Genomic DNA, 21,491 nt, shown 5'->3' with positions numbered 1-21,491 from the left:
ATGTGTCAAAATGTATGAAACGTGGCCTGTCCCTTGAATGTGATCCACTCCTGCCTGCACAATATTCCAACTGAACTTGAAATAAAAGCTACCCATTTTGGAAAACTTTAAATATGGCCCACGGCCAAGCACTGGGATCTATGAACAAAACCTTCGCGGTCTTCCAACACTAAGGCAAAACACACTGCCTCACAAAAGTATAATCAACAAATTAAAACCTTACAAGAAAAACCTCTAGTACTCACCAGTAAAACAAAGTTTCTTGAAAATCAACACTGAATAAACCACTAGACACAAACTACTGACGAGATCCAACGGCAGAGACGATAAGAAGTAAAATGACCGACAGTGCCTGAACCTCCTCTGAAGTCGACTATTATTATTATTCAAGGACGAAGGAGAAGCGACTTCCCACTTCCTGTTCTCAAAAAGGTCTCTGGGTTTCATTAGGGTCCTTGGGAGACACTTGGCGCCATCTGTTAACAAGTTTCATTCAACCCCCTGAAAGAAAACCGAATATTGATCCTCATATGGGCAGCTTTCTTTAAACAGGAAAAAAGTTAACGAATCAACGGTATTGAGATGTGGAACTCTGAAGCAGTTTTAGCTTAATTTCAAACAATCATTTATATCACATAATACTGTGCTACCGGCAATATCGAAACAACAAAGAAAAAACAAATATTAAAAATAATCTAGAGGAATTGTCGCAAAATATTCGAAATGGTTCTTCTTCCCTGAATGAGTAAATATGGAAAGCTTGCAATTGTTAAAATTAAGATGCATAATATTATTGCATTATAAAGAGAATGAGTGTGACTAGGATTAGGATAGGAGAAAGAGAGAGACGTTTTGAAAATGGGGTAGGCCTACAGTAAATGGCAAGAAGTAGGAAGACTTGGACACACCCAGTTACAATCTCTTAATACTCGTTTTTTTTATATTTTTTATGACAGACTTCTGTAACTGAACCGTGAAATATAACTGGTTTTTATAGGCTTAACCCACTTTTCTTGTATTTTGATAATTTTTTTTAAATGTTTCATCTTTCACATGCTTTTGTACCATCATCTTGAATATTTACACTAATCTTGATTCTTTAACCTATATTCTTACCTGTTCTGATGTCATTCTGGCCGAGGTTCCTCTGAAGTCACATATGGTGCCACTCTTTTTCACCAGGGGTGATCAGGACCCTCATTTGTGCCTCTTTTTCATTTTCAGTTGCTACCTCAGTGAACGTTTCCTTCAATTTCTGCTACTCTTTGAAATGTTCTAATATTAATTACAACCTCTCTGTATATTCTACGAGTTCTTCTGGCAGTTGATATGAATTTGTCCTTAGTTTCCATTTTGGAATGATTGCATTTTTCTTGGTTGTGCATCTGGGGTTTCAAAGACGACGTCTTCCGATACTCTCTCTCGTATAAATACACTACTGTAAATTTATGACCTGGCTTCTGATTTCTGGATTTTCCTTTCTCAACCTTCCTGTGATCTTCACGGAAAGTTAGCAAACTGGGATGTTTCACATTTGGTCCGCAATTTAATGTTTGAAGCTGAATAGGCAATGTAATGAAGTATGAAGATTTACTTGTCCCTTAAAACAGCAAATGCTCATCTAATGTACTGTATTTCTGATAAGTTTTAGGTCTATGTGGAAACTGTTCAGTATTAAGTAGTGAGGTTAGACAGTGTGATTGCTATTATATTTCTCATTTCTGCAATAAATAAACAAAAGTTGTAGAATTTTTTGTTTTTTATTACTATACCTCACTTCAAGTGAAAACTGAATGCAGCAATTTTTATTTTTTTTGCACTACTTTTGACTTCCTGGTCCTGCAAGGAATGCAGGAATTTAAAAGGGCTTAGTTTATTCATTGCCTTCTAAGAAAACCAGCCCTCTTTTACTAAATATAATATTTAAGCTGGCTTAACTAAAATACTCAGCTTTCCAAAACATCAAAGATTTTATTTTTGGAGGGATAAAGTCTCAAGGTATTTCCCAAGGAAAAGATTTTTTACACTTACTTTCAGGATTCACTTACCTTCAGGATTCCTAGGACGATCATGGGTACCATGATAATGAGAATTTGAAAGTCACTTCACACAGATATAAATATGCTTCAGGAACAAAACTGTAGGACTGCCATAATTTAAATGTGGTATATGTGAATTTAATGAGTTTCTTTGGAAGTACAGCAACTATCTCTTATTACTTTAAAGACAGTAACTAGCTCTTTAAGACAACTATCATTAAACAGTTTGCATTCGAGGAATTAATATAATAAAAGAATCCTCGTCTCACACTTCTACCATTCATCGAATTGGACACCAAAGTTATGTGAAAAAAAGAAAATGTTTGAGACGGATACATGATCACTTTGTATACTGTACAGGTACCAATTCAAGTACAGTCAACATCAGTTTTACCATGACAAAATTTTTCATTGATGCGTTACATAATGCCTGTTAATCTAATTTTAACTTCCATAATATAACCAAGACATCTGCCAACAGTAATTTCGTTACAGATTATTTCAAAAAGAAATATCAAGAATTGTAAAGTTTTTACCAATACAGGTTTAGCAGCATTACTACTGGGGACACGAGCATGTGTTTTTCCCATTATTTTGCATGGCTATATACTTCTATTTAGGACAGCTGTGTCAATCATGCACCATAATTAGTCATGCAGACAACATAATCTGTGTTTGAAAAGAGACTGTGCCACTGCTTCTGCACCATGGCCTTCAAGTATTTCATTTGTTTCCTTGTACTGTAAAGGTTATATTCTGGTGGACTAATACTTGAATATCTATAGAACCAATTTGTTTAATTAGCTATTAATTTACTACATATCCTCATACGCGTTGAATTTCATCCAGCGAAAAATGTCTAGTTTGAAGTAAATGTTTCAGGTTTGTTTCACGAAAATGGATATACATAACATTGTATTAAAAAGGAAAAGTATTTGGACACCCAGGGTTACCATTTCTGGTGCAATCACTTCTTAGAAATCTGAGAAGAGCATAATTTGCATATCTCCTTGACAGCTGTATAGTTTCTTTGCAGAGGATTACTGTACAGTCTGGTGAATGAATGGCTCTACTAAAAATTTCTATTTGTGGTATTTGCACAACTATGTTGCCTTTGCAGGATCAAATGGAAAGGTTATTAGAGTCGAAACCAATGACCATCACTAGGGAATACACCTAGACAAAATCTAAGGATTAACTGATTTATGAAATTTTAGGCACTGGGACACTTTCAGCCATCCAGCACTTAAGACAGTGAAGAGGAAGTTGGAGTGGCTGGACAACAAGATAAAAGAGATCCTGAAAAACAGAGGAGATGAAGTACAAGGATCTGAAAGTGGCACTGGGCGAAAACCCCACAGACATAGTTAGAGAGGTTGGGATGGAATGGAATATAGAGTTCAGCCCAAATGCCAAGCACCGGGACCTACGAGGTCATTCAGTACTGGAAAGAAAACTGTGACTAAATAGATAGGCTGGAAAGGTGTAGCTGGAGGAAAACCTTGCAGTTGTAAGAGGGAAGAAAGATAGTATGAACAGAGGTACAGTAAAAGGAATGAAAGGGGTTGCAACTAGGGGCCGAAGGGATGCTGCAAAGAACTTTTGGTAATGCCTACAGTGCACCCCATGAGGTGCACTGATAGCACTACCCCTCTATGGGGATAGAGCAGTCGGCGAGCACGAATTAGGCAAGGAAGTGAGAATGGAAGTAAAATAAAAGGGTAAAAAGTGGGTACAGCCAAGGGCTGAAGGGACACTGTAAACAACCTTTAGTAAAGCCTACAGTGCACCATGTGAGGTGTGATGAAGGCACTAACCTCCTGCTATACGGCAAATCTAGAGAGATCACTTGCTGCCATGAACTATCGATACATATTTATGGGGAACCACCTACTAAGTGGAAAGATAAACAAACACAGCTAAAGACTTGGGTCACTGTAACTTCTACCGAATCAAACTGTTAGAATTTTAAAGAAACTGTCCAAAGAATTTTTTCTAAATGGAAACTGCAAAAAGAACAAGGTAAAGTTAAAGAAGTTAAATCTAAGTAAACAGTGATCGAAAAGAATGGGTGAAAAGCACAAGGTGTGGCGCAATGCAGAAGGGATGCTGCAAGCCTCAGTACCTTAACACTGCGACAAAATCACATGGTATCACCCCTCCTAAGCAGGGTTCAGAGTGATTCCCAGAGTAATAGAAAACTGGGTGAAAAAAAGGAAAACACTAATTTTCCAAGTCAAAGTGAAAAGAAATAGTAAATCACAGCCACAGAACAATTTCATACATAGATTCCTCTCACTACTCAGTGCCAAAGTGACAGGCACAATAGCTTATGCAGTCCTTTGTTTGAATACCTAGGTACTAAAGTGAGTTAAATATCAATACACAGTAGATTCTCACCTCATCAGACATCTTGGGGGTCTGGCCTTCTAATAATTGGCTAAACTTCTGAAGCAACACACTTTTACAGTATAGCCTGTGCAGTACTTGAACATTCAAGATATTCAACAGATACAAAAAACTCCATAAAATTTCTAGCCTAATTTGCAATTATAATTTAATTCAAGATATTTATCCACACAATGCATCCCTTTTAAAAAGGTGGCATTGTAAAAAAGGTATTAACACAGCCATTCATTTTGACAAGGTGGAACCAGATAGGCAAGTGGGCTACTATAAATATACAGGTTTCTTGCTTGAACAAGTTTCAAGTTACTAATTGCAACTTACACTTCATGCAAAGAATGATTCCAGTACCAATAAACTGCAAAGATGTTACCTTCGTCACCTTTTATTTGCCTATTCAATAAATATCACAAAAAATGGTAAATGCAACTAAAGACTAACATGAAATCCTACTTTTCCATGAGTAACCTTTTGCCTGTTTTTTTTAGTAGTCTTAGGATTAAACTTTACACTTCAACAAATGAAAGGTTCAGAATTTTACGTGAAAAATAAAAAAACAGAATTTACTGCCAAACAGCTGCTGTTACAGATAGCCAACTTAGGTTACATGCTGATTACTGTGAATGAACAATGTTATTTCTTTGGTGTGACAAAATATTGCAATGATTCTTCATGAAATATCAGCAACTCTAAATTTGGCAGTAAGGCAAAATCAGTAACAAAGTCCTTTGTTGAAATTCCCAATCACTTTGCGGTCTTACATAGTACTGTACTGTACAGTACTCTTAATCCTAATCATAATAACTTCCATATAAAATCCTTATCTTATTTTTACAAAAATCATACATTTAAATACTAACACAGTCTAATAAAAAAAAAAAAATTCAAGAAACAACATACACTATGTAACAGAGAGGTTGCAAATGATTATTTTCTAGATTTCGCTTGCCGGAGAGAGGTTCCTTCACCCTGGAAGGACTCAAACTCTTCAGACTCCTCTTGTTTGGCTTCAGTGTTGTTAGCTTTTGGTGCCTTTCTCCAAAATTTGATAAATCCTGGTTCATAGTCGTAGTCTGGGATACCACGCTGTCTTGGGAGCTTCTTGAGCAACTCCTCTTGGGGCAATTCCAAATTCTTTTTCTTACCATCCAGTCGGTTGCCCGATCCTTTGAAGGAGTAAAATCCACTGGGCTCAGGCATGATCTCTTCTTCGCTGTCATGAGGAATATCAGACGTGCTGTCCATTCCCTCTGGTTCCTGATACCCCACCGGTGCGGCGAACTCCACATTCATGTCACATTCTATGATGCTGACGGCATTACCGGGCCTCACTTCCAGAACACGCATCTCGTATATTCTGTCGTTGTAATTGATGGCGATGACATCATCGGTGGTTAAGCATGCGAAATTTCGTAAAGCATTTTCTAACACTGCTTTAGGATTTGTGATGTCCAGAAATTCCACATTCTGAGGCTCAAACTTAGAAAACGTGGCAACAGGGAGTGACTGAGACTCGATATGGACTAAATCTCCTTCGTCTAAAAGCAGGTTCCTCATCATCTATAAAGAAGAAAAAACAGCATAAAAATAAAGCAAAATGTAAAGCAATAAATGAGTCATGCAAGCAGTAAAACACCATTCATTTATGTAACTAACATTCAACACTAAATGCCTTTACTAGCAGTCACTACGGCATTATGGATTGATAAGCAAGAACAAACAGCTGCAGCACACTTGCGCTGAGTACTCTTCATAGAATTTGTATTCCTGTCGGAACAATTAATATTACAGGTACTTGAATTAATAACACTAAATGTTGCATAGAGGAAATAGTAATAATGTGGAAAGAAAAAATAAGAAATGTATACCATCACCTAACTGACACATGGCAACAATGCAAGACCTGTAAGAGCTCAGATTTTCTACTGTCTGTAAATTTTGTAAACAATTACATTATTTCATGGAATTCCCTGTCTCACTTACTGTATATCACTCAGTTACTTATATGTATTGTAATCTTGCATATCATGTTCATATTCCTGCTATCTTTCAGTACTGATAATGAAATGCTAGAAAAATACAAAAAGAAAATGGTAAAAAATTAAATGGAAAAAAATGCCAAGTCCTTTGCAAGTTAATCCTTTCAGTCACTATACCTTTGTAAATCTTCCATGTCCCAAAGCCAGAGGTCTCTCTCAATTTAATCAAGATTACTTGCACCTTATTGTGTTATATTCAAGGAAAGCAAATAGAATACAATAGAATATAGAATTTAGGCCAGCCAAGCGCTGCAACCTGTAAGGTCATTCAACGATGAAACTGAAATTGACAGTAAAAAGGTCTGAAAGGTGTAACAGGAGGAAAACCTCAATTGCACTACGAATCAATTGTTAGGAGAGGGTGGAAAGTAAGAAGAATGACAGATTATGAACGGAGGTACAGTAATAGGAAGGGAAGGGGTTGCAGATAGGGGCCGAAGGGACGCTGTCACTGACGGCACTAGCCCCCCTTATGGGACAAAAAAAAAAAAAAAAAAAAAAATCAAAACGACAAATGAATGCTGACAAATATTAAGTCAGACCAACATGACTGATGTTGGATTTTAAATAATACATTACAAAATAACCAAAAGGTTATTCATAGGATCTGTATCTTGGTTTTATTCTTTAACACACAAAACAACAAAAACATGCTGCATTTCACGCTTCTGAGGCATCATCCAACCTACTTTGACCGAGGAGGCTAAATTTCTTGTCTTCTCTGTTGACAGACTACCAAAAGTTAAAGAAAAGTTAATGTCAAAAATATGAGGTTACAGCTCAATAATATTGCAAGGGAAACCTGATCAAAGGCATTACCTCCTAAAATCTCTACTTCCATGGTAAATCAGTCAAGTGCTTTAGGATTTGGTACCTGCTGCAAACCTCCAGGTACCCACAACCCAAAGTTAATCTTCCCTTATAAGGTAAACTCAGCACTTCTACTTTTACCTCTGCGTTCTATAATTCCTATAAATTTTTTCCTGATGAACTGGCTTTTAATGGAGTTAATTGCCAATCTTTTTTTTTTTTATTCATTTAGGTTTGGGCAGACAAGAGGCACTGAGATGACAGCCTTGTCTACTTTAACAAAATATTGTAATATTCATTAAACATTTTGAAAAGGCCCACTGAGATGAAAGCCTTGTCTACTTTAACAAAATATTGTAATATTCATTAAGCATGTTGAAAAGGCCCATAACACCAATTAATCAAATCATTTCACAACCAAAGAGTAAGATAGGTATGTCTGCTACTCTAAAATATCATTCAAAACAAAACATGACATTTGGACTGGCGAAGTGTTTTACACAGGCCAATGAAGACTTACGACCATAAAGTTTTGGATATATCTCACTGAAAGCACATGACTTTTTCACAGTTCAACTAAAGGACTTGTGTTTATCTTAGAAAAACTGATTCACCTTAGACACCATTTACCATTCTAAATGTGGGGATAGTGCCCACAATATACTCTGTAAGCCTGTGGCTTTTAAGAATCTTTGGAAAGCTGCATTACTTTTGGTCCTTTGTTTTCCATCCAGTACCTCTGCATTCTCTCCAACCTCCATCTCTCACTATAAGTTATTTCCACAGTTTTTTCATTAATATACTTTATAAAACCAACACAGCTCCATATGAACACATCTGAAAAGTATCTGAGCCATCCACACTTTTGCAGCAAACTTTCTTTTGCTTCCATAACAAAAACACAGTAATGTACACTGAAAGAAACCAGCATTACTCAAATATTTACAAAAGATTCAAACTAAAGTGTAACTGAGGTTCCTGACCAACCTTTTAGGCACTAGAACTATTATAAAATAATTATAGCTCACAAGTTCGGTTCAAATATGCTTATTGCTAGCAAAACGAATATTGTACATATACTACAATATTGGAAAAAACCCCTACCCAGTATGGAATGTAGACCTTCCCTTCATCTGCAACAAATTCTAAAACACCACAGTGAGTATGACGATTTCCTCGCCGGTTTGTAAGCTTGAAAAGCATTGGATAAACGATATTCAGTCGAGTGAGGATGTCAAGTGCAGATGGTGGCATGATAACTGAAATTAAAATAGTGAATATAATAACAAGGGCATTTCTTCAAACACATGAAAAATATAAATTCTTATATTAAGATTTATTTTCTAAATTCTTACCTCTCCATTATACGGCTTTTACTGCTGCTGGCACAGAAATAAAAGCTACATAATGGAGAGGTAAGGTTCATTTAAAAGATGTTCTTTATGTATCATCAAAATATATCACCAACCATATTTATCAAAACTGTTCAATAATTCTGTAGTTTAAAATAAAGTAACCTCAACCTCAATGAAAATGTACTTACTTTTGCCACCATTTTCAACTGCTTGTTTATCTGCTCCAGGAAACATGGACACTGAATAGCACCGATACTGTGTGTTGAAGGGGCGAGGCTGAAGAGGCTCGCCAAACATATTGAAGCTGAACTGTAAAATGAGTTTGAATCAAGAGATTAATTCTTTATATGTTGGAAATAAACACTGTAACTTTAATGTATGTATTTTATCAAAACAACAAAGTTGCTAGTAAACACAAACACAGTTTAAGCAAACAATAATCCTTCAATCATCACCTTCTCAGTGTGAACATGTATATGTACTTAACTGCACCAAATAGTAAAGTACAGTGAATATGGATTTTTCTAGATGAGAGTAAGTGCGTAAATGTACAAGGAGTTTTCTTGATGGGAGAAGCTGACTGACTCAAGGAAGGTTGTGTGCTGATGGACTTACTGAGGTGGGTGGGGGGACATAGATAAGAAAGGAGTAGGTGTATGGAAATTTGCGTGCCTAATCACTGTTCCAAAGCCTGCGATTTGGACATATTTGCACTATCCTTGGATATATTAGTGCTGCTAAAAGGCAGGTTACTGTAAAAGTGATTACAAATCAAATGAACCAGTTACAAGAGTTTATCAGAGGCTATGAAGAAAAGGAATACTTTAGCCTAACTGAATCCTATGTCAGTACTGCTGAAACTTTGACTTAGCATGGGCAATGTATGGTTAGGATGTACCCCTGTCATTAGCACAGTGACAGCTTTATCTTTGCAGTGTGCTCTGTGAATGATACTGATTAGCAATGTGAACCATATACTTCTCTGACTGTTTACTGGGTAATTTACATATCTTTAACCATTCCCGTTATTGCGGTTCACTAATTTTTAAGTGGTTTGCACCAACAATAATGGTCAAAAATGTAAAAAATAAATGATAAGGCATCAAAAATCTATATGGCTTGCGTATAAGGCGAGGAATTGCCTTAACATACATAATATTACCAAGCAGCCTCATATCCTTTGTCGACCGTTGATTATATTCGTTTGCTTTTCATCAGTCAGAATTAACAGCTCATAACAAGCTTATAAAGTCCATATAACTTCATGGTTGACTTAAGTACTATAAAAGCAGAAATAAATTACAAAAAAAGGCCATCACAATAAAATATGAAGTAAGGACAATGCCAAAAAACAGCGCCATGTACTTTGGATATTAGGCTATTCAGTTAGGCTGATTTTGGTAGGTAAGCCCTATACCTTAACTTAGTCGAGAAGAAATATAGGTACCAATTACAAAATCGAACATGCTATTTCTGTGGTGTGTGCCCAGTTTAAAAGTAGATCAAAGACATAGTTCGACAAGGATATATCCAAACCTAACCTTACCTTAAGCTAGGCCACAGCATCCCGACATGTGCATGACAGAATGACGTACGCTTAGGCTGTACATGTCGTTCCGCAGCAATACTGAAAAATGTTCTATACACATATTGCCTATGCTTACACGGTATTTGGTTAGCCTACAAGTTTGATTTGTAAAATCTTATTCTAAACCATTATTGCATCTGGGACCTAACTATAAAATTTTTCTATTTTAATGCGTGCTTCGAAGATTTCTGATATTCCTTTCGGTAAAACCACAGGGTAACACCACACGGACTACCATGTCGTTGTTATGGAGTGGTTCCGAGCATGCGCAAGTCATTAGGAAGCCAAATGTTGAAGAAAGGACTGGCCAAGGAAGCCTATTATAAAAGGAACTATACTAACCTAACGTACCCTAACCTAACCTAACCTAGCAGGTCGTCCCTATAACACTGCGCACGAGCGACAGCATTCCAGGATGGCCAGCATACAAAAACGCATCGGTTCTGATGTTAATTACAGGTTAATTACACTTGACCGCCAAAAAATAATGGTAAATTGTTAATAAGCAACCAAAATACTACCGGAAAAGTCAATTTCCAAGGTAATACCCGAAGCGGAGCAGCCCCATAGTTCTACCGTTTTAATGCGTGCTCTGAAGATTTCTGATATTCCTTTCCTATGCATAGACTTAGCCTGCCTCACTTGACCTAACCTAATCTAGGGTACGAGGTCCTTACCCTGATGCGTGATATTGGTTCGAAAACATTTTATAGCCTGACCTTAAACTGAATGAAGTTATATCGCTGGAAATAGGCTCGCCTAAGGTCATTGTATTGCCCATGTTTTGTGGCCCCCTCCCCCCCCCGCCAAAAATAACCCAAAAATGCTGCTTTCACCCTGTGGCCGCCCCCCATTGTAGGGTAGCCTATACATGTGGGCCCCACTGAGGTGCCTTGAAAAGTGATCTCTTAGGAATAAAACGAATAACAGAAACGTTAAAAAAAATGTTATAATAAAGGAAAAAATGATAATTTCACATCCAAAGTACAATAATAATAAAAATAAGTAAAATAACATAACAAATAGCACCTATAAAAAGTACGTTTATATATATCATGAGCTACGATACCTATTCAATGCTATGTGGGAATAGCCAACATGGCTTACATAGCACCACATAACTGTTAAATCAACCGTTAATAGTCCAAATAATTACATAGAGTCTTAGGATACATAAGAAATTACTTAATAAGATGAAATATAACTCGGGTATCCATTACGCTCAACAGATGTCCTGCAGGAAAATTTCCATCGGCCCGGGCAAAGTTTGGCCTTAATTTGGTCTAAATTGCCTTAATTATTCAAAGAATTACTTAAAATAAGAAAAGAATAGGTAAGGAATTATATTTTCAGAGATATATATCTATACATTACCATGGTGAAGTTATTTGGCGATCGCGAGAATGACTTTTTTATTTTGGCTGTTGGTGAACAGCTACGTTCAGGTGTGTGTTGTTCTTAGGGGGGTTAGTTTACTCTTTCTGTGAGGTGGAGTGGGAATTTGTCCTGTTTTCTCTCTCTCTCTCATTGTAGAGAGAGAGAGAGAGAGAGAGAGAGAGAGAGAGAGAGAGAGAGAGAGAGAGAGAGAGAGAGAAAGAGAGAGAGAGAGATTACGTCCTTAAAACATTCTTGTCTGCTGCATTTTTCCAGGAGTTGTTTGTGCACATCGATAACCATGACTGTTGTACTGTATATATATATATATATATATATATATATATATATATATATATATATATATATATATATATATATATATATATATATATATATATATAAATATATCACGTGTACAAAGTCAGCTTCTTTGCAGAGAGAGAGAGAGAGAGAGAGAGAGAGAGAGAGAGAGAGAGAGAGAGAGAGAGAGAGAGAGAGAGAGAGAGAGAGAGAGAGAGAGAGAGAGATATTACGTCCTTAAAACATCTTGTCTGCTGCATTTTTCCAGCATTTATTTGTACGCATAAATTGGGCCCATTAGGGTATTGATTTTCTGATAAGTGACTCGGTAGAATAAAATAGACAAACCATTAATTAACATATTTTTGATTTTTCGAATCGAGGAATTATACCCCCTGACAAAAATTCAGTGCTTGTAGCGTCTTCAAACCTGCACAGGAGACTCATCAACGGCACAATGATCTTTTACTGTGCTCTCAGCCATTTCTTGCAAGCAATTCCTTAGCCTTCGGGTACATGGGACCTTCCTTCGCAGTACTTGAAAAGAATGCATCTTCCTATTACCTATAGAGTAGTTGACCTTTCAACAACTCTCATTACCAATACTCTAATCGTACATATAATTTCAACAGCAAGCGCTCTCATGAACTTAATGCTGTCATCATTTGCTTTTGGTTTTTCATAGAATCTTTCAGGCCATTGTACAAAAGCACACACACACTTATCGAATAAGAGTGTGGGTTTTGCTATAAATTCCATGAAGAGGGTATGCGACTTTCTACGATTATTTAAAATACAGTTTCCGGGTATAGGGCATGTTCTACTTCTACTGGTGCCATTAAACGATAAAATGAAACAGCCATACTGTGAGATGAGAAACAATACCAATTAGAAATCCACATCTCGAGGCAACAAAGAATGTAAACAATGTGTAGGTTGCGTTTGTTTAGCAAATACTCAGTATTTTGCACTTCTGTTCAGTGTTTATTCCTTTCATCGTAAAGCAGCAAATTATGAATGATGTAAAATTGGTTGTAGGCAGGCAAACTAACCTTGAATTTGGAAAGCTCCAGTCAAGTACCTGAAATACAAACAGATGACGTTGTAGACGAATACTTGCACAATTTTAGGAGGACATGACGTCACAACAGACCCCTAAACATTATCTTTCATTAAAAAAACCATACTGTCACTGTCACGCTGACGATCAAACTAAGTATCATTCCGTAAGGATTGTTCGTAAGTTATATGGAATTTCATCCGTTTACATAACCTATGGACTAGTAAATGTTAATACAGATTTACAAAACCTCCACTGAAAATTTACGTACTGCGAACTGTTTGTTTCAACAACGATAAATGTGCTCTTAAACATTTACCACAATAAGACAGCGTTAGTTATGTTAGAATATAGTTTATTTGTTAGGGTACTGCTTTATTGGTGACTGGCATATTTTTTTTTTTTTTTTTGCCTTGGGAATATTCTCACGCATGGCCTGTTGTGGCTTTTACAGTAGGTGATGCAGGTTGGTAATGCGTTTTCTTTCTTGCAAGATGCAAGGTCTGCAATAGAAAATCTTGCTAGGTCTGCAACAGAAAATCTTGCTACTTTTAAATCTAAGTAATCCTTAGCATCTCTTAGCAAGATAGCAACGTAAAGGTATCTTAAACCATAAAGAAACAAGTTACAGATGGTCTGAAAAGTAGTAAGTTAATGACATGACAAAAAAAAAATCAATAGAATTTGTTCTATTCATTTATAGTATTGTGACCATTTTATCTATTAAAATAATATTCAAAGGATCCAGCCATATTTAAGTATCAAATGTTACCCGCTAGAACAAGACACTGACTAGTCAAGACCATTTTATGACTAAGAATACTAAGAGTAATATAGAAAAAGTTTAAAATCTGTAAACTATAAACTTATGGAATGGTAATACTGTTAAAAATGTTCGTAAAGCCTTTCAAAGAATACAAATAAATAACATTTTCTTGCCTATGTCAATTATAATACTTCCATTTGGCACTGGGAACAAATACTGAATACAAATAAATTTCTAACTTTTCTAGCCATAACTTTGTATGGAAAACACAATACAGTAAATAGTATAGGGCTCTAAAAAAAGTAATCTTATATATAAAAAATCTTTATTCCTTAAAAATATAATATACAGCTTAAATAACAATATTAGTGATTCCTTAACAGAGTGACTACTATTCTGCTTAGATTGAGCCTCCCTTTAATGACAACAGACCTGCTGTGTCATACAGTGGGGTTAAATAAATTACACAAATGTACAGAATATGTACTGGTCAAGGACACTTAAACACTGGTCAGCCCTTTCAAAATAGGTGTACATTGCAAAACTTGATAATCTGCCATTTGTCTTTACAGCACTTGGTTCAACAAAAGTTTCTGAAGATCATAATAATTCTAACGTTTCGACCAACATTTCCTAGACAGAAAAAATTTTGTGGTGGGAATCTGGATAAATGGCAGGCTTACTGATATTCAATTTAAATTTGATATAGCTTGCATATCACCCATAATTTGGATTAAGACTTTGTATGTATTTGACAGTATATGACAGTATGCCAAGGCATACTTCATCAAACTCATCTTTTACCATAAAAACACACATAATATAGATAAGATATAGACTGGGGAATTATCAAAATACACACCCAAGTCCCCTACTGTAGTTCACATTCCTCTATTCACAAAGCATAGAGAAATGATCCAGATATACTGTTTATAAAAACATGCACCTATTATGGAATGCCATATTTACATGGTATGCTTCATGAGAATTATGTATATATCTGTATGTGAATATATATATATATATTATACCTACTTGCACATCTACTACATGAGTACTATATATTTTGGCTTCTTAACAGGTTGCCCTATTAGGCAACAAGAATTAGAACTGGTGTCTTGAAATGAATGGCAACTCTTAATAGAAGAAATAGGGGGATTTAGCTTAAGGAGGTAGTTTTAAGAAATTCCAATTTTCTGATAAGAGCATTATGAACTTATCTAATATAAAAAATGCAACTGAAGTCATAAATAAAGATTCAAGAATGGATTTCATGGCTTGTAGTTGCCACGCCTTCTCTGTCCTCGTGCTCTGACACACTGGTTATCTCGGAAACAGATGACTGGATCAGAGGAACGAATCTCGGTTACAGTGGACTGGCCAAGAATTTTAGGATGTCTACCAAGTTTCTTTATGGCAACTTCTGCTTCCTTCTTCCCAATGCTCTGGAGGCGAGCATATAATGGACGTATAGAAGCAGGTCTTGGTGCTGTTGTCGATGAGGTCCCTACATTAGTGAGTACTGGAACAGTTGTGGTGGGAGGAACTGTTGTTGTGGGAACAGCTGTGGTGGAGTTCTCTGCGGTTACAAAAGATTCAGAGTAATCTAGTGTAGACACAGGTACCTCCTCCTCAGGAATTTCTGTTACTATATTATAGTAAGGAGTTACATCCTCATATTCAACTTGGCTTTCAGTAACTGGCTCGTCTTCATCCTCATCCAACGATGGATATTCTGTAGTAGCATCACTCCTTTCCATTCCAACTTCTAGTTCTTCAGTTGTCATAAGAAATGCCTCTTCAGTGGTTGGAACAGCAACCTCGGAGTCATTTACTTCTACGTTTTCTTCTGTACTTTCAAACTGTTCTTGTATCCAAGTTGTGTCCTCTGGATAATACTCAGTGACTGGCACAGCGAAGACCACTTGTGCACTGCTTCCTCCGAAGTTCTGATCGACGCCCTCTATGCTGCCCTCATCTTCGTAGGAATCGTATTCATAGTAGTCGTACTCCTGCGACTGGCCTGGGGAAAGAGCAGTGAAGTAATCATTAGGGAAAAGCGATAATATTTCAGGAGGCTCTGTACTGTACTCCTGGTAGGAATCTTCCCTATGTTCCTGAGACTCCCCATCCATTTCCCCTTCAGCACCCTCCTCCCCCTCCCCTCCTAGCTGATGAGTTTCATTGTCAATCTCAGAGCTATTATTTTCATGACTAAAATTCGTTCTTTTTGTTACAGATTCATATTCATTTTCAACATCAACTTCAATGTCAAGATTTGGTTCATCTGTCTCTTTGTCTATGGGAAGAAGCGCTACAAGCTCATTCTCGTCACTACTCTCACTCCCTACATACCTTTCTGTGGCGTCCTCTACTTCATCTACTGTGTGATCTATAAGAGTTTCTACGGGGTTTATTTCAGAATTCTCTACAGAGGGAATTTTTGGGATAATGAGTGGGTGTGAGTGTGCAGGGGTATGTATAACTGTTTGTTGGGTAGGCTGAGGGTTGGGGAAAGAAGGGGACTGCCTACGGGGCTGGTCATGGGTGTTATACGTCTCTGATGTGTCCTCTGTGTCGTCCTCATACTTGCTATAATCGGCTACATACTTGTCTGATGGTTCAGGCTCAGGCTCTGGTACTGATTCCGTACTCTCATAAGTGTAGTCTTCGTAAGATTCAGCAGCATCTTCCGGTTCCACTGACACGCCTGCATCTGCACTGGCAATACTATCCTCTGGAATCACACTAGATTCATGGTGAATGCTGGAATTTCCATCGGAGTAATCAGTGACAACTTCAGCAACTTGTTTCTCATCTGGCTTAATTTGTTTTTCTTCCTGATTTTGTTCCTCATATTTAATTTCCCCCTCCTCATCTAATACTTTCTCAGTTTCTTCGCCAATTACAGCACCTGAAACTGCGTTTTCTAAGGGCCTGCTGAATACAACTAAGGTTGACTCTGCCCCACTAAATTCATTGTTTTCTATGGCATCTAAAGGAATATCATCCTCTAAGAAATCATCAACAACTCTGACATTTTCAGTTGTTGTACTAGAGCCACGGAATCTGCCCCGGACTCGCCTTCTAGCTTTCAGCCAATCAGGCAGCTCTCTTGCTCTATTGCTAACTGGTCCTCGAGCCCTTAGCCCACTAGGTCTTGGTGATTCAGCATCTGACTCGTCATTAGAGCGAACAGAAGGTGACTTTGTACGAGGTCTGATACGCCTACCGAAAGTTCCTGACGGAGGAACAGTTACCCCAGATTCACCAGCTGCAGAACTTTTATCAACTTCTTTCTTATCTTCACGCTGGGGGTTAAGGGTACGTGCTACTGAAAATGGAGGGAATAGGGTAACTGGTTCTGTTTTCTTGTCACCAGCATCCTTCTCCTTTTTATCATCCTCTTCTGTTGGCCTCTGTTTTCTTCTAAAGAATGGACGCCTGTTTCCAAGATTAAAGTTAAACTTGGGTTTGAAAGTGGTAACCTTCACTGTTGTAGGCTGAGAGGGTGTAGACAGTGTGGATGGTGTAGTTGTTGGTATAAATTCAGTTGTCAGTATCTCTGGTTGAAAAGTCTGATCTTCTTCCTCTGGTACAACCGTGGTTACTCTAGGCCTCTGGAATCTAGGGAATAATGGTAATCGCTGCCTTCTTCCAGTCTCTTGAATTTCCTTGGAATTTTCATTATCAGCAATTAGTGAAGGTGCAGGTCTTTGGAAAGCAGGTATTCGTGGTGACTGAGGCCCTGGAAAACGAGTGAGTGTTGTTGTTTGGGGTCTTTGGAATGATGGGATGCGTACAGTTACAGGTTCTTCACTGGGTGTAAATTGCGGGCTTACTGGATCCTGAGGATGTGCACTTTGAACTTGTGGTTCTTGTATAAATGGAATTTGAGGTTCCTTGACCCCTGAAATATCAAGGCTCTGATGTTCATGAAGTAGAGGGGGTAAAGTCTCCAATTCAGTCTCTTCAATTCCAAATGTTTGCTGGAATGGATTCCTAGGTGAACTAGTTTCAAATAATGGAAGTGGCGAGAAGGTTACAGGCTGAGGATTTAGTGAGGAAAAGGGTGGCTGCGAAGAGGTCAATATTGGCCTTGGAGTTATGATAAAAGATGGCGTTGGGGTTGTGAAAGGAGCTGGTCTTTGGGTTGTGAATGGAGCAGGCCTTGGGGTTGTGAATGGAGCAGGCCTTGGGGTTGTAAAAGTAACTGGCTCTGGTGTTGTGAAAGGAACTGGGGTTGTGAAAGGCTCTGGCCTTTCAGTTGAAGAAAAACCAGATCTACCAACCGTGTGTGAATCTAGAAACACTGGGACAGGTGTAAATGTTGTTGGACTACGGCTGGAAGAGAAAGGACTTGGGGATGACAATGGGATCAAAGCAGGTGGTTCTGGTGTTGAGAAGGAAGTAGGCCTTTGAGGAAATACTGGGGATTCAGTTGAAGGGATTGGTCTGGGTGACGACTGGAAGAAAGTTGTGGGTGTTGGAGAGCCTGAAGGGAACTCCTTTTGAGGGAATGGAGAGATCAGCTGTGGACGAGGAGTATTCTGTACAACTGACTTAGGGATAGAATGAGGGACATTCACAAGTGGTGGAATGGTCGGAAGTGATGGTGATGGAGATGGTACTGGAGTAACTAACTCTTGATTAAAATTTTCGGGTTGGTTCAAGGAATTTGAATTAATGTCTGGGAAATCTGACTTAACTGGAGCATTGGGGGACCTGAAGACACTTTGATTTGGATTGGTGTTGACAGGTCTCTGGCCAGGGTGTGGGAGAGGGTGGTTTGGTTGTTGGAAATGTTGAATTATTCTTGGGAAACCCTGACCAGGTTGCAAGACCGGTTGTCCAGGATGCAAGAATTGTTGATTATGAGGCTGACCTGCCTGTGGGAATGGTGGGAGTGGCCTTGGGATACCTTGATTTGGAAATACCTGATTTGGCTGGACAAAATGATTCTCTGGCCTTGGGGTACTTGGGTTATGCTGTACAAATTGCTGACCTGGTCTAGGGAAAAGCTGACCGGAATGTGGTAAAGGTTGAACTACAGGTTGTCCTGGGAATAAAGGAAGAGGTTGACCAGGTCTGTGAGCAAAGGGATGTGGCTGATTCAAGTTAGATAAAGACTGTTGGGGAAAAGGAGAAGGTTGGCGTGGTGGAAAGAATTGAGTCTGAAAACCATTCTGAGGACCATTCTGAGGAAGTGGAGCTGGTCTCTGTGGAATAGGACGCAGAGAGTTCAGAGGTCCTGGAAGGGGCCTAGGTTCAGTAACTGCTTGATCTGATGGAACCAAAGACTTAGGCGGAACTGTGGGTTTTGATTCCTCTTTGGGAATAACCTGAGAAACCTGTGCACTGGAAACTATATTTTTTCCTGTCCGTAAATTTTGGGCCTGGAAATTCAAAGCAGCATCTGGACGGATGGGACCTGGAGTAGAAGAAATGGTTGGTCCACTGAATATAACATTCGGTTCTACTTGCGAGTTTGGAACCACAACAGGAATGTCCTTCGATAATTTGCTAACAGTTGATGGAAGGTCAAATTTGATAAAACCTGGAGGAGGATTACGTGAGTCTGGTGTAAGAAATGTGGGTGGAAGTGGTTCATTTCCATTTCCATGAGATTCTGACTTTCCTTGAGGAACCAGAGGAATCTTTACATAACCAGGAGGTGGGGGTACGTGTGATGGAGCAATGAAAACTCTTGGTAATTTTTCACTCTCTTGTTCAAAGGGAGCAGATAAAGCTGCCTCTAAAAGTTTTAACTTTTCTCGGGCATCATTTTCGTGGCCACGTGTTGTAATCAACGACATGGGTAAGGAATTAGTTGCTCCACCAGACACAATGCGTCCTTCGTGGTCACGCTTCTGTTTATCCGAAAAGTCAATTGACTGAATAACTTGTGGGGAAGGCAACGGCGGAAATGAATCAATACTTTCTCGTATTTGGTTAGGGGCCTGAGATGTAGGAATGATCCTTGCAGCGTTGGCCGAAGAAAGTTGTTGAATGGAACCTTCTGGAAGGTACACCAACCGTACTTGGTTGATTCCATTAGCACCTGGCACAGCTGGCGTTAAAGGAAAACCTGGTTTTATTGTTGGTGGGAATGAAATAGCAGGTGTACGAGGTGGTGTAGATGGGACCAAGTTTTTAGCACGAATTTCAGAAGGATTAGTCTTGAAAATAGGTGGTCTAGTTTTGACAAAGGTTTCAGGCTTGATCTCGGGGAGATTTGTCAGGAAAACAGGTTGAAGTTGTATCACAGAGGAAGAATCTTCAGGTTGAAGTTGTATCACAGAAGAAGTATCATCAGGCGGAAGTTGTACCACAGAAGAAGTATCTTCAGGCGGAAGTTGTACCCCAGAAGAAGAAGTATCTTTAGGGGGAAGTTGTACCACAGAAGAAGTATCTTCAGGCGGAAGCTGTATCGCAGAAGTTTCATCCTCAGATTGTGGCAAGACAGGATTCCTTACAGCCACTGTAGATATCTGTGCAGGCTTAACTTCCAAGATCCTTGACTGTCTGCAGGTAGCGCATGGTGCAAGGATGGGCTGCCATTCGCTGTAATCCCACTTGACTTCTCTAGGGAGGCCTTGCTGACCTAGACAGCTGGCCACTGTCAACACCAAAACCAATCTGGAAAAAATGGAAAGGATATAAATACTTTGTAATGAAGAAATTTATCTCGCAATCTTTGAAATTTAATTCTCCACATAAAAAAAATCTTCAGTCGAATTTCCCACGAGTAAATAATTGTGAAAGAGCACTTTTGTTTTCTGCTGACATACAAACTCGATAATAATATTAATTTAATATGCCAACCATTAAAAGCAACATACGCCACTATACTCTTCAGTGTAACTAAAAGACATATTGAGATAAGACGAAATATTCTAAAACACTAAAACATTCCATCTCATGTTAAAGAGTATGAGAATATGAATCAAGAGATGATTTCATCTCTGAGACAAACTAGTCAAAGTCAGAATAATCCTGGATTAATGAATTCTTACTGCATTTCCTTCAACCACACAACTCTGGCTCCTTATTTTCCCGCCAAACCATAATTCCGGAAGTCCCTATGCAAATTGAGCTCAAGAGCTCGAATTATACAAGGCGTGGTAACAATATCGAAGGAAGGTAACGTACATTGGTCATTCACTCCCACGCTTTCACCAGCGGGTCTGTGCATCGCCTTTTTTTTGTACTGAATGACGTCCCTTCGACAGCAGGAATGTGATAGGCATTTATTTGGTTGCTGTTGGTGTGTGATGATGTTGGCGGCTAATGCTAGACGGTTATTTAAGAAATGAAAGATGTCACGAGATGAATAATGATTAGAAAAGGCTGAAAGGGCTATTTTAATGTAATACAGGAACAAAAGTTCTGCGTTCGCGGTAACTACAATATATTCTGCTATATGCTCATTCATATAGAGTATACATATATATATACTATATATATATATATATATATATATATATATATATATATATATATATATATATATATATATATATAAGAGAGAGAGAGAGAGAGAGAGAGAGAGAGAGAGAGAGAGAGAGAGAGAGAGAGAGAGAGAGAGAACCATCTTTCTGACAACTCTTTTCTTTAATTTAGCAGAACTTTTCCACCAGCTTATCCACCTATTGTCCTCCATTCTCTCCACATAATCAAACCACCTTAAACATTGATCTATGTTTTCAACTACTTCGTTTTTGGCCCTTTTTGTTTCTTGTGATTTCTCG

At 38.2% G+C, this 21,491-nt stretch overlaps 2 protein-coding genes across 2 annotated transcripts in view; both read right to left on the bottom strand.

Moving 5' to 3' along the window:
* Positions 1–4,814: 4,814 nt before the first annotated feature.
* Positions 4,815–11,761, bottom strand: Ufd1-like (ubiquitin fusion-degradation 1-like). Its single transcript, XM_067107564.1, has 4 exons — positions 11,612–11,761; positions 8,838–8,958; positions 8,399–8,553; positions 4,815–6,005 (listed from the first exon to the last, which is right to left on the bottom strand). The coding sequence occupies exons 1-4, from the start codon at positions 11,612–11,614 to the stop codon at positions 5,373–5,375; spliced, it is 912 nt and encodes a 303-aa protein (XP_066963665.1). The 5' UTR covers positions 11,615–11,761; the 3' UTR covers positions 4,815–5,372.
* A 2,287-nt stretch (positions 11,762–14,048) lies between these two features.
* Positions 14,049–21,491, bottom strand: part of LOC136840737 (mucin-2-like) — a 29,054-nt gene continuing 21,611 nt past the window's right edge. Inside the window, exon 2 of the mRNA XM_067107563.1 lies at positions 14,049–20,379. Coding sequence (XP_066963664.1) covers positions 15,012–20,379 — 5,368 coding nt within the window. The 3' untranslated portion in view covers positions 14,049–15,011. The remainder of the gene's footprint in view (positions 20,380–21,491) is intronic.

The sequence above is a fragment of the Macrobrachium rosenbergii genome, chromosome 8 (assembly GCF_040412425.1).
Source record: "Macrobrachium rosenbergii isolate ZJJX-2024 chromosome 8, ASM4041242v1, whole genome shotgun sequence".
Lineage (NCBI taxonomy): Eukaryota > Metazoa > Arthropoda > Malacostraca > Decapoda > Palaemonidae > Macrobrachium > Macrobrachium rosenbergii.
Note: the sequence above shows the minus strand (reverse complement) of the source record. Positions and strands in the feature narration are given on the sequence as shown.

Excerpts from the sequence above, each read along its gene's own strand:
- Ufd1-like (XM_067107564.1), bottom strand. Across the intron at positions 8,554-8,837 it reads AGTTGAAAATGGTGGCAAAA|TTATCATGCCACCATCTGCA; the intron begins GTAAGTACATTT and ends TTTTAATTTCAG. Across the intron at positions 6,006-8,398 it reads AGGTCTACATTCCATACTGG|ATGATGAGGAACCTGCTTTT; the intron begins GTAGGGGTTTTT and ends TCTTCTTTATAG.